This window comes from Cordyceps javanica, chromosome 1 (genome assembly GCF_051103115.1).
Source record: "Cordyceps javanica chromosome 1, complete sequence".
Taxonomy (NCBI): domain Eukaryota; kingdom Fungi; phylum Ascomycota; class Sordariomycetes; order Hypocreales; family Cordycipitaceae; genus Cordyceps; species Cordyceps javanica.
The window spans coordinates 5403727-5421148 of NC_139295.1; the positions used below are offsets into that span (position 1 = coordinate 5403727).

The window sequence follows — 17422 nt, forward strand, 5'->3', positions numbered from 1 at the left end:
TTCTTGGGTGGACATGCAAAGTTTCTTGTCTTTGACGTTTACTTTCAATGGAGATGGATGCTAGGTGGAGGGCGGCGCGCCTGTTCTTTTTTTTTTCTCGTGGTATTGGCGAGAGTCATTTGGCATGTATTAGTAAGGGAGGAAAGTCTCCCTTTGTTTTTTTTTCTCGCCCTTTTTTTCATTTTAAGAAAAAATAACTCTTGGTCTCTGGTTTTTCCTCTTCCCACTCTGCTGCAGCACTGAAATAAGTAGGACAAGGACAAGGAAGGGCAAGGAAAAAGGACAGAGGAAAAACGTCATGGCCAAGCAGTCGACGTTCCACATGTGCACGGCGCTGAACTGTGGGAGCGGAAATAGTCGCGACGCTAACTCACACAAGTGAAAGCTTTGGCGACGTCAAGGGACCGCTCAGTGGGTATTCTATGATGCATTGGGCTTGCAGTTCTCCCAATAATGACGAGGTGCAAGCAGCGACGTGCATTTTGCCTGGGGCCTTGGGTTGCTTTTCCTGGGGCGCGTTGCCCCCCTTTATTGTTGCGGTGATGGTTACCGCAAGACAACTGATTTGTGCGTCTTGGGTCGCTCACGGTGATCGAGGCGAGGACTATTGACTTTAGGATCAATTTCACTTCGTAATTTTTTTTCCCAAAAAAAAAAGAGTTTGGGGGAATACGAGGTAGCTCTGGGAAGAGGGGAATATTGGCCGTCATGCCGTTCGGCGAGCAGCGAGTGGGCCAGAACAGAGGCTGAGCAGGCAAGTCAAGTAACGCTGTACTGAGTACGGAGTACCAGTACGGGATTATTAGTTTGCCGTACGGAGTAGTAGTAGGCAATATAACAAGGACAAAGCCGGGCTCGATTCCTTGGTTTTTTTTATTTACTGACTTGGCTATTTATATCCTCATTACTAGGCTGTGGTGGTAGGTGCGTGCCCAGGACGGTGTTGTGTGTACAAATAGGCGAACTCGAGTAATGTGCAGATAAATTAGATTGATGCATGCGTATCGAGTAGGGGGATATCGAATGTTTCCAAAGGGGGCATTACTCAGTACTTTATATGCATGCAGCACTCGGTAGATATTAGAGACGATGCTGACCATCCATGCCAAGCTGAGGCTATAACATGAGAAGTACTGAGTAGGTGGGAGCATACGTGTACTGTGTGCTCCGTACAGTTTACCCTACTCTGTGCTCTGTACGGAATGCATATTACTTATTCTGAGCAAGTATGAATACGTACATGGGTACATGATTCTTGACGGGCGGTCATAGCAAAGTCAGCAAGGCGAAGGAGGCATCTGCGACAGCCGGTACTTGCAATACTTGCGGAATAAGCAGCCGCCTGAAACTCGACTGTAAGAATACTGAGTAGCTCCAGCAGTCGGTCAGGGTCAGCCACTGGCGGGCATTCTACTGGTAGGCTTTGCAGATGGGTCAGCCGGGGCCAGCTGGACCAGCGTCTGTCGGCTTGTCTGTCAGTGTCTGTTCAGCGGCTTTCCGGGTGCAAAGCCTAGCACGACTGCGCGACAAGGCACCGCTGGCCCGCTGCTGGGCCCGCTGCGGCGCCTGGCGTTGGGACCCGTTGTGTGGTGGGTTGTAGTGGAGAAGCACCAAGAAGGGGGCTGTTGCCGCTTTTGTGTCTGCTAAGTGTGCAAGGTACCTAGGCAGTTGGTAGCTTCTACGATTTTCAAGGTCAGCAAAGTGCACATAGGAAGAAGAAGAAGAAGGAGAAGAAGGAGAAAGAGGAGGAGAGGCCAAAGAAAACAGACAAAATAAATAGAAGAGTGAGGCGAGTAAAACACAGTCACGAATAAAGAATCATCATGTTCGATCGACTGTTCAAGATGTCTACCATCAGTAAGTAGTTATTTGCACCAAACAGACCTCGTCCTTGGCCGTCACGACTCACCACATATTCAAACCCTAAAGCGGCGCCATGCCGACGGGACCCAACTGCCAGGTACCGCCACCCGGATAGCCACTCACAACGCAACTAAAAGGCGGGAACAAGAAGGAAAAAAGAAGAAGGAAAATCAGAAAAAAAAAAAAAAAACGGAGAAAGAAGAGTCTCCAGAAAAAAGAAGAAAAAGAAAAAAAAAGAGAAGATCCGTGTCAATCAATCCTTGCTCAGTTTCATGTCATCCCCCTCCACAGTTCTTCTTCCATTCTTACTTGCTGCCTTGGAAGACCCTTGCCTCTTGTTTACCCGACTTCACATTCGTTTGCCTTTTGTATCTTCTTCCCCCCCATTCCCTATATTCTTCTCAGCATCCCCCCTTTTTTCTTTCATCTATATTCATTCCTCTTCCCCTTTCTCTTCTCATTATCACCGACCCTCGTTTATCGGTCCGTGCCATCTCTCTGGCCAACCAACCTTGCTACGTCATTAGTCCTTGTTCGCCTCGAAACCGTGCATTACCAGTACCGTGCTGGTGACAGCTTCCCTGCTGACACTGCTGCCTCAATCGAAACCCTACCCTGTCAAGTGGCCTCATCAGACCACTTGCACGAGCTCTCTGACTGACACCACGATACCAACATCCCAAGACGGTCCTGATATCACGACTCTGCATCTGAAGCCGGTCTTCACTCCACCCCGCATACGAAGCCCTTGGTCTTGATACGCATCTTTTTTTTATAATATTAGACCCCCTCTCCTCTTCTGTTCAATTTACAATTTACAGCCTCGCAAGCCTTCAACCTAGCCAATTACTGTCCGCAGGCGTCTCGAATTGATTCAGCCCAAGCTCATCTGAACAATCTCAACTCTGAAACGGGAGACGACTCCACACGTCACACACATACCCCAGGACATCTCCCAAGGGACGAAGCGTCTGCGCGTTCCTTTTCTCGAATGAACCACAGAAACTCCTCACGCGCCTCCAAGAGAAACTCGGCCGGCTTCGTCCAGCTCGACGGCGGCGAAATGACGGAACGCGACATCCCCCTCACCAATGTCCGGAGCAACGTCTCTTCCACCGGCGCACGCAAGACTGCCGCCGGCATCAACCACTCCCACAACGACTCGGCCGACTCCAATGGCGAGAAACCCGGCCACCATGGGCGCCGTCGAAAGATCGCCCCCGACAACCTCAAGCGCCAGGGCACCGGCGACGAGGTCGAGCGCAATGCCCTCGGCCGCCTCTACGAAAAGATTGTCGGCTTCTCCGTCGTCACCAGATACATGGTCTACGTCGTTCCCGTCGGCATACTACTAGCCATCCCTCTCATTGTCCTCAAGGTCACCGGCCACCGCAGCGATCTTACCGTCGGCACTAGCTCGGACGACCAAGGCAAGACCAAAAATGGCCCTACCCTCTTCAACATCTTCTTCTGGATCGAAATCACCTGGCTGACCCTCTGGGCCGCCAAGCTTGCCGCTCTTCTGCTCCCTCAAATCTTCATGGCTCTCTGCGGTATTGTCAGCGCCGGCGTCCGCAAGTATGCTACTGTCCTCCGCAACATGGTCATTCCCTTTTCGCTCTTCTTTTGGGCCCTCGCTACCTGGATCACCTTCAAAAACCTCTTTAGCGATGCCATCGGCAGCATTCAATGGTGCACCGATCTGGAGCGCGTCCTCGCCGCTGTTTTTGCCTCGTCCGCCGTGTTTCTCGCCGAAAAGGCTATAATTCAGCTCATTGGCGTCTCTTACCACCAGCGCTCCTTTGCCCTGCGTATCAAGGAATCCAAGCGCGAGGTTCGCCTGCTCGGACTCTTGTACGAGGCCTCCCGCACACTGTTCCCCATGTACTGTCGCGAGTTTGCCAATGAGGACTACGTCATTGACGACAGCATCGAGATGCTGCTACGAAAAAAGGCCGGCCACAAGCGCACCGGCTCTGCCACGCCCATGAAGCTCATCGGCGACGTTGGCCGTATCGGCGACAAGGTCACGTCCGTCTTTGGTAACATTGCCTCCGAAATCACCGGCAAGCAAGTGTTCAACCCCCACTCCTCGCACACAGTCGTCATCGAAGCTCTCGAAAAGAGACTGCCCTCCGAGGCTCTCGCCCGACGCATATGGATGTCCTTTGTCGTCGAAGGCAAAGAGGCTCTCTACGTTGAAGACTTTTACGAGGTCCTCGGTCCTGCGTACAGCACCGAGGCTGAGGAGGCTTTCGCCGTCTACGACTCTGACATGAACGGCGACATTAGTCTCGACGAAATGATTCGCAAAACTGTCGAAATGGGCCAGGAACGCAAGGCCATCGCCGAAGGCATGAAGGACATTGGCCAGGCCCTCCGCGTTCTCGACAAGGTTCTTCTCTTCATCGTTCTCATCATTGTCGTCCTCATCTTCCTTGTCTTTTTCAACAGCGGCTTCACCACTTCCCTGGCTACCGCCGGCACTGCTCTGCTCTCCCTCTCCTTCGTCTTTGCCGTAACTACCCAGGAATTTCTTGGCTCCTGCATCTTCCTCTTTGTCAAACATCCTTACGACGTCGGTGACCGTGTCGACATCAGCGGTAGCCAGATGGTCGTCGAGCGTATTTCGCTTCTGTACTCGGTCTTTAGGCGCCTCGATAAGTCGCAGGTTACTCAGGTTCCCAACATTCAGCTCAACAATCTCTGGATCGACAACATTTCCCGCAGCAAGGCCATGACCGAGACTGTCGAACTTAACGTCTCCTACGACACCAGCTTTGAAGATATTGAGCTGCTCCGCCTCGAGATGGAAAAGTTTGTTCGCCACCCCGACAACTCCCGCGACTTCTTCCCCGACTTCTCCATCAGCATTGGCGGTGTCGGTAATCTCGACAAGATGCTCCTCTACATCTCCATCAAGCACAAGTCCAACTGGCACAACGATTCGGTCCGCGCCACCCGTCGCTCCAAGTTCATGTGCGCCCTAGCCCTCGCCCTCAAAAAGGTTCCCATCTACGCTCCCGGTGGCGGAAACGAGGCCCTCGGCGGACCTGGCAACCCCAGCTACTCTGTCGCCGTGAGCGACGAATTTGCCGCGGCCGGCCGCGACAAGTATGCCAAGGACAAGGAGGCAGCGCGCATGGTGCCTACTAAGCCGGCACAGACCGAAAAGGAGCACGCTGCTGCTGAGCAGGCTGCCATCTCTGAGCTCAACACCGTCCCTCTCTCCCTTGACACTGCGACCAGTATGTGGGATACCCGCGACAACACTCCTGCCAGCGCGGTGGATGAGTCGACAGACCCGCGGCGCTCTCGCGAGATCGAGGCAATGCGCTCTGAGCTCCATAAGAAGGAGAGCCAGCGCGGTCGCCGCAAAGCTGGCGAGGGCTTGACGGGCGCCACAGGCCTGACGCCTACAGACGGCCATTTCCCGCCGCAGCAGAGGAGCCCTCGCCTGGAGACGTTTGACGAGGAGGCCTCGACGGACATGCCTGCGTCTTTTTACGAACGCAACCACCCCCCTGATGGAAGCGGCTTCAGCGGCCAGAGCCACGGCGGGTTTCAGAATGTGCGCATCGAGGACGAGGACGAACCACGCCGCTCAACCTCGCTCCACGTCAGCAGTCACCCTGTCGGTCGTCGGCCTTCACGCGGCCCGTCACCTTCCCACTTCAAATGAGGAGCCAAAGAAATGACGTGATTGCTTGAGATGAGCAGCATTGTTATTGTTACTATTGCCACTTCCTAGCTTATTATCTATTATTATTATCTGGCATTGCGCTTGTACCATTTTATCATGTTGTCGCTAGCCATGGCAATGGCAACTGGATACACTTATAGAGAGGGATTCATATACGAGTCCAAATACAATATATGAAAGATGAATATTTTATATGTGAAGCTGCGCCGAATGAATGTGATGAGAGAGGGTGATGTAGAGGGAGTGGGGAACAAGCCTCCTCTACTAATTAACCATCAATGCTGACACTATTGACTAATTTATAAAAAAGGGGTTTTGATGAGGTTCTGGAAGCATTTCAGGGACTAAAGCCATCTTATATGATTTAGATTCACATCTATAATTATCTCATGTATTATATACTTACTTATCTTGTACTCCGTACTTGTGCTAGTGCTCAGACGTACCTCGTACATAAAACACCAAAGTGGGGTGGCTATCATCCGCGATATGCTACCCTGCCGGTGCTGACTTTGGCTGATGAAGTAACGACCTGCCCCTAGCTGAGCTCTGCCCCAAGGCAGCTAGCGACTTACTCGCGCCCACGCACACCACCGTCGCGCTCCAATCTAAAAGCCGGAAATGACATCGGCCAGGCTCTCCTCCCTCACCAACACCATTTTCTTGTCGACAAGCTGCGTCCGGTCGTCGCGCGCCTCTCGGCCCTTGACGCTGCCCATCCAGCCCTCCCAAATCTTTTGCATGACATTATCCTCGTCCGTCAACGTCGTCGTTGCGACGCGCACACCCTCCCGCCCCTCATTCTCCTCCTCCTCCTCCTCCTCCTGCTTCTTCCCACCGCCGACAACCTTGGCGGCCTGGGGGTTCGGCGACGACGACGACGACGACGACCTCGAAGACGACGATGACGATGACGACGACGACGCCAACTTGCAGTGCGCCACCTCCTCCTCGCCGGGGCTCAGCGCCAGCAGCAGCCTCTCGGCGGCCCGGAAGCGGTCCGCGACGTGCCACAGGCAGCCAAAGATCTGGTCGCTCTCGAGCCGCGGGTAGCCGAGCTCGGCAAAGGCGCAGGCGACGTGCCGCACCCGCCGCGTGTCCTCGGGCCGCAAAAAGTACACCATGGGCGAGTTGAAGCCGTACGCGTCAAACGCCTCGAGCTCCCCCGTCAGGTACAGCGCGTCGAGCGCAAAGTTGAACCACACCCGCGCCGGCTGCGACACGGGCGTGTCGGACAGCAGCTTGGAGATGCGCCAGCTAAACGTAAGCTCGTAGAAGCGCAGCCCGACGCTGCGCGACTCGCGGCAGGTGCGTAGTAACACGGGGCTGCAGCTGCCGTTGGTAGTACTCCCGCCGCGTCCATTACCGTCGTTGTTGTTGTCGTTGTCGTTATCGTTGTCGTTATCGTTGTCGTCGTCGCTACCGCCACCGCCACCGCAACTCTCCGTAGTAGACTCTCCGGCCGTCCGTTTACGTAGCTGCGCTCGCCGCTCCGGCAGCCGCCCGTCCCGTTCCAGGCAGCACGCGACGACGATACGGGGCTGCACTAGATACTCCCAGATCTTGAGTCGCAGCTCTGGCGGCAGCCGCGCAAACTGCGGGAACGAAGCCGGTGTCGACGCTGCTCCCTCCATGTTGTGCATGCCATCGTCAAAGGTCCGAAATTCGATCCAGAACTTGGGGCGTCCAGAGTCTTCGCCAGCAACGTCCACGGCGCCGCCGCCGCCGCCGCCATTGGTATAACACCCCTCCAAGAAGCTCATCGCGGGGTCGGTGTCATCCAATATGCGCGCTGCCTGACACACACACACACGGGTAAGAGGAGAGGCGGGGTCAAACGAAATGAACAAACAAAAGAAAAAGAAGAAGAAGAAGAAGAAGAAAAGAAAGAAGGTATGGGCACTGTACAAGGTAGAGCAAAAAAAAACAATTTCTATATAACGCGTGAAGAGGGAATAAATCGAGCGTGTCCTTGCAAATTGGGTCTGAAACGACGTTCCCTTTTGCTGGTCGACGACCGAGCCTCCGATACGGAGCGCCGAGCAAAACGAGCATTGGCTCTACCCGTGACCCCCTCAAATATATAGGCGCTCATGGGTCTGGTGGTGCTCACGGGGGCTGCTGCCCTTTTTCATGTGAATGGGTTTTCTTTTCTTTTTCCTTTCAAGAAAAAAAAAAAAAGAACAAAGTGCATGTCTCTTGACGGGATGCGCTATCAAAAGGGCACATCTGTTCCTTTCAATTCCACCATTGGCTGTAGATTACGGCTGCATGGCCGCCCTTGTGCACCCGTTCGTTGCCTGTGCGCTCACTTAGACCGACTCTCTCGCAACAGGGATCCGATGACGACGATCCGCCTCGACTCGCTACCGATTGGGTTTATCTGGAAGCAGAGTAAAAGGCAGCATCTCGGTAGCATTTCCCTCCGGCCACTTTTTTCTTGTTGAAATTCACACGTATGCATCAATCATATAGAAACATTGCTAGATCGTCAAGTAAAAGCATTACGGGAGATGAAAAATAACATAGAACCCGCCTATTCCGCCGCTGACAGCCTCCTAAACTCTGATTCGATTTCTCCCGCTGCTAGGCGTTCATGAGGTTCTTGCTCCATCATCCACGAGACCACGCACTGCATCGGGTCGTCTCTGTCCAGCTCGTCTACCGCCGTGCAAACCTCGTCCGCCCAGCTCTCCATGGCGATGCGGTCCGCGCCGTTGGGGTCCCGCAGGTTGAGAAAGTCCCACGGACTGCCGTACTCTTCCGGCGTGCCAATCTTGCCCAGCACGTAGAGCATCGTGACGCCAAACGCCCACACGTTGCCCCGGTTGGACCGCGCGCCAGCCCGGAGCGCCTCCGGGGGTACGTACCACGCCGTGCCGCCCGCCTCGCGCGGCACCCATCGGCCCTCGGTGGCGAGCCCGAAATCGAGCACGACCGCGCCGCGTTCTGGCGAGTAGGCAATGTTGCGCGGCTTGATGTCATTGTGGCTAATGTTCTTCTCTTCGAGGTAGGAAAGAGCAGAAGCGACATCCAGCAGGATAGTCTGGGCGTCTTGCTGGGTGAAGCCCGGTTCCTTGGGATAGGATGCCAAGCAGTCGGGGAGATGCTCCAGGTACACGGTATAGAACCGCGCATCCCACGCCAGGATTTTTACAATGTTCCTCTGTGAGTCAGGTCAGGGTCAGCCAACAAAGTGAATGCACCGGTGCAACGTACATGGTCCAAGTTTCTCAGTATTTCCATTTCGGTGCTCCAATGGGTTGCTAGGGAAGCGATCGAGCTGCGAATTCTTGGCCTGACATTGAGAGCTTTAGCGACGAGGGTAGTGTGTGGGAGTTTACTGTGTATACAGGCAAAAACGCTCGAGTTTCTATTTCGGTCAATGCTTTGTAGGCGTGTTACCTGATACGACTCTGCCGTCTTGGCATAGCGCCGCTCGATTTGCGCATTGTTGCTCCCCGCCGGGCTTGTGGTGACCTGTATGGTCTCTCCGTCTTGAAGCTGGTAGAATGGTCCTGAACTGGGCATGAGAGCCTCTTCTTCTGGTATGCTCGGTAGCCGTTTCTCAGACCCGGGTGACTGGACTGTTCCCATGACGAATTCCGCAAGTGTTTCTGCGAGAGGGTCTGTGCTGGGCTGCATGGCCGTCGCGTCGCCGTTTGTAGCCAAGGACTTGGCATTCTCATCGCTTCCTTTCGCTACCGGATGTTTCAATGTACTTGCATACGTACGCTTCAGCAGCAAGAACTCCACGACCGGCCGCAGACGGTTGAAGCCGTTTCCTCTAGCTACCTGACCTGAAGGTACGGCAATCGTCCACATACCGGGCTTGATATTCTGGATATGGCCCTGCCTGATAAGATAGCTGTGAATAGAGCTCTCACCCACTAAAGCAACATCGTGAGAGTTGCAAAAGAACTCGCACTCGTCGCTCGCAGGATTGTATGTCAAGACACATCGTAGCTCGTCGATATATTGTCGAGGGCGCAACAGCGTGGATAGAAAGGGCACATGGAATTTGAAGCAGACATCCTCCAGCCGCTGTAGCACGCCGAGTATGATGCGGCCATCACTGGACTGGGTGATGAACTCGGCGGGTTGAAGCAGCGGAGCGTGCTCGGCCTCTTTGTAACGAATGCTGGGCGGCCGAGCAATGATAATTCGTGCCCCGGGTAACCTTTCATGATATGCGCGTTCGAGGTCCCGACGCATACTATGCATTCGGACACTGCTGTCGCCTGCGTTGGTGTCCGCTACTGTCGCGGGGGCTGAACTCGACTGACAAGCGCCGGACTGGCCCAGGCCGTGGCGCTCGCGAGCTGTGATCATGGAAGCGGACCGGGAAGCCCAGGCCAGTCTTTGTCGGCGCCATGTATACGGCTTGGAGATGCCCGATCCGGGGTTCTGTTGGGAGCGACCAACGCCCCCCGCAGCCGCATAGAGGCGTCGGTCAATATGGTCTCTACGCATCATGGCTTGGGAGCTGGCGGTGACTCGTAGGGACAGAATTGAACGCGGATAAACAGAAAGGGTGGACCGCCCGACCGAGCAACGCGGCGGGAAATTGAAGAAACGTGAAAATATGGGATGCAGTTTCGCTAGGAGAGTAAATATGAGCAGAAGAGTGAGCTCCGCCTCATTCTGGGACACGTCGTTGCGGTGTCTGTCAATCCGGGCCTGAGCATACGACACCAGCGGGCGAGTAAAAGAGATCCTTGCCGTCACCGAACGCTCCAATCTCACTCCTTTGACGGTATCGCACCACACTCCCGCGATCGCTTGATTCTTTGGTCCTCGCTTCTGTCGCGGATGGCGCACAAAAAAACTCGAACCTGGTGATGCGGTGATGCGGTGGTGCCAGGTTACACAAACTCGTTGTCAGCTGCAACTGCCGAGTGTAAACACTCCACACGTGTGCTACCCCACGACGGGTTTCAGCCCGTCTGAAAGCCTCATCCTTACCGTGCTCTACATCTTTCAGGTATTCTACCTTTGCCGAGTTCCAATGGCCTTTTTGGTCCGCATTGTCGTAGGTGACCACATGACAGGAAGAGGGACCGGGGGCCGGCTCCGGCGGAAGGATCGACGTTTAGTCGCCCGCTACATCACCACAAACCTTTGACCTTGTTCCTGCAGAGGCTCAGCTTCTTTAAGGTTTCCAGTGCGTGACGTTATTAAGGTGTATTTTTGTGTCCCAGAGTCGAGAGGCTGGCATGGCAACCGCCGACAAACAGCTCCTCCATGCTGGACGAGAATACTGGCAGTAGCGGCTCAACAAAAGCGACAAAGAGTTGAACGGCTGGTGGAAACAAAAAGAGTTCTCTGTTCAGGATCTGCTGCTCAGGGATGTACTTGTAGTCTGACATTATGAGACGGGTCGGAAAACTTGCTCTGCTATATACGCTGGCTCTCACCGTCCGAGGTCGCACAGCTGTTCAGCCGGGTGATAGGTCGTAAAGCACAAAATGCCTCACTTCACACTTTGCGACAGCTGAAAACTTACGGTTTCAGGTGTCTATCGCCCGAATCTTACATGTTTCTTCGCCACTGTCTGTGTAACCAAGTGGGTGCATGGGTGAACTCTCAAGTACACCGCAATTCGCCGCCCACGGACACCATTGGTATATGGGACAGGTTCGAGAGAAGCTTAAACACATCAAAAAAATAGGATACTGACATGTATCCACGGTGGCTAATACAGTCCTGCTTGTCCTTACCTTATGAAGGTTAAGAGCGGCTGCCAACTTGAGCTGGACACACTAGCATAAAGTCGGTCTGGATCCAACTTCTACAGAAATCTCAAGACGGTTTTTTTTACTTTCCAACTAATGTCTCATATCTATCCATATGCCACCGAAGAGCTTCTTAGTGGTCTTCCGACGCTGCGTCGACCTCTACGAACATGTGAAGGTTGGCCGTCTTCGTTGCCTGTACTGCACACCCTATCCGAGACACTCTTCACCGTCGAGCATTCAAGCCAATTGTGGTGCACAAATAGATCCCCTAATCTAGTTGTTATGAAGATTTCCTCCAGTTTGAGTGTTGAGCGAATCTGACGGCCGATATCAAGATAGGCCCCAAGTCGAAGGAGGCTTCCTTGCCGTGTTGGGCTTGCGAACAACTGATAATAAAAAAAAAAGCTAAAAGTCAGACTTTCAAAGCACAAACGGTCGAATTTAGACTTGTGACAGCTCTTGACACCCCCTTAAGCATAGCGAGATGCTCGGGGACAGTATTCTCACCGGAGGCTGATGTGCCACAGCCGCGTCTCGTCACCCCTCACCTCCAAGTCGTTGCCTAACCATGGACACTGAATCAACGAAACACAGGTGCCATTTGACTAAAATATACTGCGCATTTGTGAGACTTTTGTGCAACCCGTATTCTTCTGCGACTTGTTCACATCCATCTTGTTCTAGCCAAACACTACAGCCCGATGCCGTCAGCATATCATTGACGCAAAATTTCTCCATGATAGAAGGAGTCTAGCAGCCTGCTTCTTTACTGCACTGTATGATGTTGCCAGTCTTCACACAAAAACTCTGGCAATATGGTGATTCTCGAGTCCCGGGACGAATTTGGCACCCACGTCCGTCAGCACCAGCATGAGGAGCGTCAAGACCTCGACAGCCCGAGGTCGTCAAGAAGCCAGCATCAGAACCGTTACTGCACCATGAATTTTCCGCCTCAGAGATCTCGCAGCTTTCTCGCGCACTCTTCTGCAGCTGCATCGGATCCCATCTTGAGCGCTGGGCTCGGCCCGAGCATGTCAGCCGAGGATCCAAGAATCAGCGATAGCGTGTCAAGGCGATTTATTGTATCCTCGCAGGCCATGCACGACCCAGACCGGCTCGGATCCCGCTGCAAAAGCGAAATTGACAAGCGATGCGCGACCGCATGGAATGGTCACCGCAAGAGACCTGCATGGCATGGCGCGGAGGCTCAGGCATGGCGCGACTTGCCTTTTTATGGCCCACAGCCGGCATACACGAACAAGGAACAAGCTGGCACGGCGTCATCTTCAGAGGCAGACCCTTTCTCGTCGAGGATCATCGTAAACAGTCTCGTTGGCACCCGCTTCGAGGCTTTAGCCGGTACAGTTCACCTCGATCCGCCACCGCGACGATTACAAGGCATGCGAAGCCGCGCAGGCGAATGGCACAAGCTCGGAAGAGAGCTACGCCGAAAGTGCTGCGAGTTATACGCGTCTCTTTTTAGCAAACAAAGGGCCGTGTCAACCCAGGATCGGCTTCGAGGTGGCAGCTGTCTACCATTTAGCAGAGAGGGGCGTATCAAGGCGGTTGGCGCTCTCAAGCCTCGACGCCGAAAAGTGCCTACAAATATGGATGGCTGTTGTCTAGTAATATGAGGGACGCATGAGTTACTGCTAGCTAACTTTGCAAGGTGCTTGGCTATACGTCTGTTTTCGGACAGTTCACTAATTCTTCATATTGCGCTTCATGTACCATGGAGGAAGGGTTAACGAGGGAGGAACGTGCGACAGGGTGAGAGTATGTTCGGTGGCGCTCGGCTCGTGCTGACCGCATGAATGTGATTTGTACGCGTCTCGACCGGTGTGCTGAGCTGTTTGTTCTTTTGATATACGCCAAGGGATGAGTGAGAGTGACGCAGAACCCCCACTCGGCCGGTGAGTCACAGATAAATACTTCTGTACGTTACTGTGATGATGCAACCCTTCATAAGTAGGAAGCATGTCGATGTGGACGCATTAGTCCCTTGTTATGTCAGGCGTCGCTTGACCACGACGCAGAACGTATAATATGTATGGAAGACCACCTGAAAGTCCTTGTGCACCGACCAAGTACTCAACAAAGAAGCTAGCTCTTCTTTACAGCACTGGATGTATGAATTGCATTCGCATTTGGAGGGGATTACCCGATTAACAACGCAGGGAGAGAGGAGGGCCAACGCCACAGGATACCGCGGGACAAGTAGAGCCAAGATGGAAAATTTTTGTTGCTCAAAAAGCTAGATCTCACCACTCTCATAAATAGCAGCCATCTTTTCGTGATTGTGTAGCGGCCTCAATTTCGCTCACCGCTGTAAGCTCCTCGAGCAAACCGTATAAAACACTCGATCAGCCAGCGACCAATCTGCCCACCGCACTCTCGCCCAGATGTGATGCGAGCTCCCCGGTTCTGCGGCGACGGAAGGGCACACGGCCAAGATATCAGCCAGCCCAGCCAGTTCTTCTGTTGTAAAATGGAAATGACTAGAATTAGAAGTCATAGGCACAGTCGTGACCGCATCTTCTTCAGCATCCTCCTCGTTTGTGCCTGCGCTCCATCCCCCTCTCTCGATTGAGTTTGCCCGAGAATCGCCTTGTGAAGGATGAGACATTATATCAGTGGACTGCCTGCCCTCTTCATCATCTGTGAGACTTCCATCCCGGTTGTCTAGCGCTTGCTCGGAGCCATTGGCTTCGGATTCTTCCTTGTGTGTCGGAGATTGAGCCTCTGCTGTGGTTCTCTCATCAGATCCCTGGCCTGCCACGCTTCCGGTGCATCGTTCGCTCTCGCTTTCCGAGGAATCAAAACCTGAAGAATCTGCCCCTTCCCAACTGGGAAGGGGCCACTCTTCTTTGGCCGCCAAATATGGTGACATGTTGAAGCGGGAAGTGACTTTTGCGAAACACCGTTATTTTACCAGAAATGAGTTGGTATCGTTGGCGGCCACTTACTCAAATCGATAGATTGTTCACCTTGCGTTTTCATGGAAGCTTATGGTAGCGCTGCGCGGTGATGTTGATTGCAAAGAAATCCAAATTAGTTTGTCAAAGATTTAGGAAGCAGAACGGAAGGGAGGAAGGAGGAATGAGGAATGAATGAATTGATGAATGGATGGATGAAGAGTAGGTGAGTGTTGAGCCAGAGGGGCAACTGCGAGCTCAAGCGCGTTTGCACTTGGCCAGAACTGACGAGGATCAAAGGTGATATCAAGTAGCGGAATTGGAGGTTTGAAGGGACAGTTGCCCAGTTACATGTTGTTAAATTTGGATTTCATGCTCGCAAATTTTCAATTTCAGGCGTTTAACGGGCTGTATGCTTGGGCACCCTTTAGCAGTCACCATCTCCCTCTCCCTCTCCCTCTCCCTCTCCCTCTCTCCTCTCTCCGTCACCTTATTAATTCACTTCTTATCGGTTGTGGCGGCTGTGGCGGCGGCCTTGTCCTCGTCCTCATTATCGCTCGCAAACGCCTCAAGAATATTTTTGCCCTCTGCGCGGTCCTCGCTGTCCCACGGCTTCAGTCCCATGCAGTTCATGAAGTTGGTCCACCCGCCGTAAGCCTTGCAGATTTGACGCTCCTTAGGGGTCAGGGATGGTTCTGTAAATAGGGTGGATGACGTCGAACGCAGAGGGTTGAGATGGAGGTTAGCTCTATTGTCTTTTGCGTTGTAGTGCTGTGCATCCAGCCAGGGAGAGAAGAGGATGGTGAGGCGGTCAGAGGGTTGTTGAAAGGGCATGCGTGGGTGAGTGGGTGGGCGAAAGAGATCTGGCAGCCAGTTTTTATGGGTAGATGAAAGCTCACTTACGGAGACAATCGAATTCGGACATTTTCAAATTGGCAGGTTGACTATTCTTCAAACTGATTTGTGATAAGAAGCAAGATGTGGCGGAACGCTCGCAGACCGCTTCTATCACGATGCGGGGATTCACCATTATCTACTGAGTATTCACCTACTCCAACATATTCATTTACCACAACCCCTGATACTGTTCACTGAAACTAAGACCTTGTTTTAGTCGGTACTCTGATCTTTTAGTCCTGACACAAGTTTGTATAAATGATAGAAGAAAAGATGTAAAACAATAGTGATGAAATATTATTCTGTGATTTTAAAGATTGAATATTATACTACATTCATTATTTTGACAAACTGGGAACATCATACACACCTATAATACGTAGCTAGGTAGACCCTTTAGATGTAATAAATCAGTTGATAATTTGAGTATTTTTGGTTGAGACGCCGGGGAAACTCGCTGCATCGGGAGCAGCAGATTTTCGCACAGGTCCGAGTAGCCAAGCAGCACCAATAGCACCAAGCCAGCAAACAGTGATGAACATTGAAGCACACACTAGTGGGGCGCGCCAGTTCAAAGAAAAAAAAAGAAAGAGAGAAAGAAACGAAAATCTTAGCAGTGACGAAATTTTGTGGTCCGCCTCCCCAAGCTATTGCGTCGACTGGTCGTCATGGACGATAAGACAGACAAGACCTGCTTGTAGTTTCTTAACAAGTTGATGCAAGTTTTTCAATTTCGTCGTCTCCGAGAGGCCCACCCAACAAAAAAGACGATGCCTCTCGCCGGTATGGTAACGGTTCATTGCCAGGTTTAGTCTTCGAGCTCAGCCTCTATTCACAGATTCAATTGGGAGCCCGTCGACATCCCTCCCCCATCACGGCCCAACAGCCAGCTGCCCTCTCTAGAGCTGCTACTACCCGCACACCCGAAACCTTGCTGCGACGGACAAGTAATGCCGCAGCCCCTCGCAGTCTGTTTATTTATGCTTCTGGCTAGCTATTGCTACCTAAAGTACGTAGGTCCTGGATGCAGCTTGCATTCCAAGAGCTTGCCATGGTGTCAAAGTTTCCCAGCTCAAACTGGTGCACAGCCTGATACCTAAGTAGGTACCTACGTAGGTACCTACGTAGGTTTTCACCTTGAGGGTCTAAAGTAAGTAAGTACCTACTCAAACAGCCAAGTACTTACAGCCACGGGTACCTACTGACAGGTGTAGCTGTGGCCATACTTACCGAGTTTCCTTGGTGGGATAAGTACCTAAGTAAGTAGGTACTTACTTACCAGGTGGGTACCGAAAAACATGGCCACCCTTGGCCCTTGATAGCCTCCTCAATATCCGTACATACCAAAAGATAGCCTTTATTGGTTGTATCAGCTGTTTCTCCTTTCCTTGAGAAGATTGTAAAACTGACAACCGATATAATTGTTATTCAAGAAAGTCATATTGTCTTAATCCTTACCGACTACAATACTGGAAGATGTGGTGACCGTCAGGTAAGTAGTGGTCGTTTCGCAAGGCCCGAAAGTGGCCATGCTTTTTTTGGTACCCGCTTGGGTACCTCTGACCTGCCGCCAGCACAGCCAACCAATTGCCAGGCTGCTACCAGTAAGTAAACACCTAAGCAACCAGGGAGGAGGGGCGGAGCTCCGTTCGTTGCCTTGCCATTGCAAAGCTTTCCGCAAGCTGCCCGCGGCGCACCAGGCAGCGGTCCGGCGGCGCTAACTTAACATGTACCTCTGCCTCCCAAGGTAGGCGCATTCAGCAGGGAGCAGGTAGGCAGGTACCCTGTGTTTTCTTTCGACTTGGGTACGCGGGGTAGCACCAGCGAAGAGCTACCCAGGTAGCACTCTGCTTCGCACGCCTGTCAAGTAATATTCCCGAGCTCAACTGGAGGTGAATCGCAATAGGGACCTCAAGAATAGTCGTTTCCAGGCCGATCCATCGTTTTCGACTTGCTGTAGCGGCAACTCCATCCATGCCTCAATGGATCGAGTTCTGCAAAGCCCTCACCTTAGGTAGCCAGCCAACCAGCCCACTATGACGCCCGTCCAACAATCGTTGGTTTGGAGGGGCACCGAGGAAAAAAAAAATGGAGGTGGGGCGGCAAAGTACCCGATACCTACAAATCACCGTCATACTCCGCCTTGCGAGTGCACTAGCAAATGTACCTAGGACCTTTTCGGCTGCCCCGCGATGGAAAAGTGAAGTCTCTCATCGAAGGAGTCTGGGAGAATCATGAGGGAAGCGCTTCAACCAGCGATTCACATCAATCCCTTTTACCAGTCGATTCGTAGAACGTTACGCAGG

At 52.7% G+C, this 17422-nt stretch overlaps 5 protein-coding genes across 5 annotated transcripts; 2 read left to right on the top strand and 3 right to left on the bottom strand.

Moving 5' to 3' along the window:
- Window positions 1-2854: 2854 nt before the first annotated feature.
- On the top strand, window positions 2855-5545 carry V2A60_001636 (Mechanosensitive ion channel-domain-containing protein; the record flags this gene model as incomplete). Its single annotated transcript, XM_083252994.1, has 1 exon — window positions 2855-5545. The coding sequence occupies one exon, from the start codon at window positions 2855-2857 to the stop codon at window positions 5543-5545; it is 2691 nt and encodes an 896-aa protein (XP_083109120.1).
- Window positions 5546-6174: 629 nt separating this feature from the next.
- V2A60_001637 (2EXR domain-containing protein) lies at window positions 6175-7329 on the bottom strand (the record flags this gene model as incomplete). Its single annotated transcript, XM_083252995.1, has 1 exon — window positions 6175-7329. The coding sequence occupies one exon, from the start codon at window positions 7327-7329 to the stop codon at window positions 6175-6177; it is 1155 nt and encodes a 384-aa protein (XP_083109121.1).
- Window positions 7330-8102: 773 nt separating this feature from the next.
- Window positions 8103-10039, bottom strand: V2A60_001638 (uncharacterized protein; the record flags this gene model as incomplete). Its single annotated transcript, XM_083252996.1, has 2 exons — window positions 8103-8732; window positions 8786-10039. 2 exons carry the CDS (start codon window positions 10037-10039, stop codon window positions 8103-8105), a joined length of 1884 nt encoding a protein of 627 aa, XP_083109122.1.
- Window positions 10040-12119: 2080 nt separating this feature from the next.
- V2A60_001639 (uncharacterized protein) lies at window positions 12120-12930 on the top strand (the record flags this gene model as incomplete). Its single annotated transcript, XM_083252997.1, has 2 exons — window positions 12120-12623; window positions 12661-12930. 2 exons carry the CDS (start codon window positions 12120-12122, stop codon window positions 12928-12930), a joined length of 774 nt encoding a protein of 257 aa, XP_083109123.1.
- A 1787-nt stretch (window positions 12931-14717) lies between these two features.
- V2A60_001640 (uncharacterized protein) lies at window positions 14718-15053 on the bottom strand (the record flags this gene model as incomplete). Its single annotated transcript, XM_083252998.1, has 1 exon — window positions 14718-15053. One exon carries the CDS (start codon window positions 15051-15053, stop codon window positions 14718-14720), a length of 336 nt encoding a protein of 111 aa, XP_083109124.1.
- Window positions 15054-17422: the final 2369 nt, after the last annotated feature.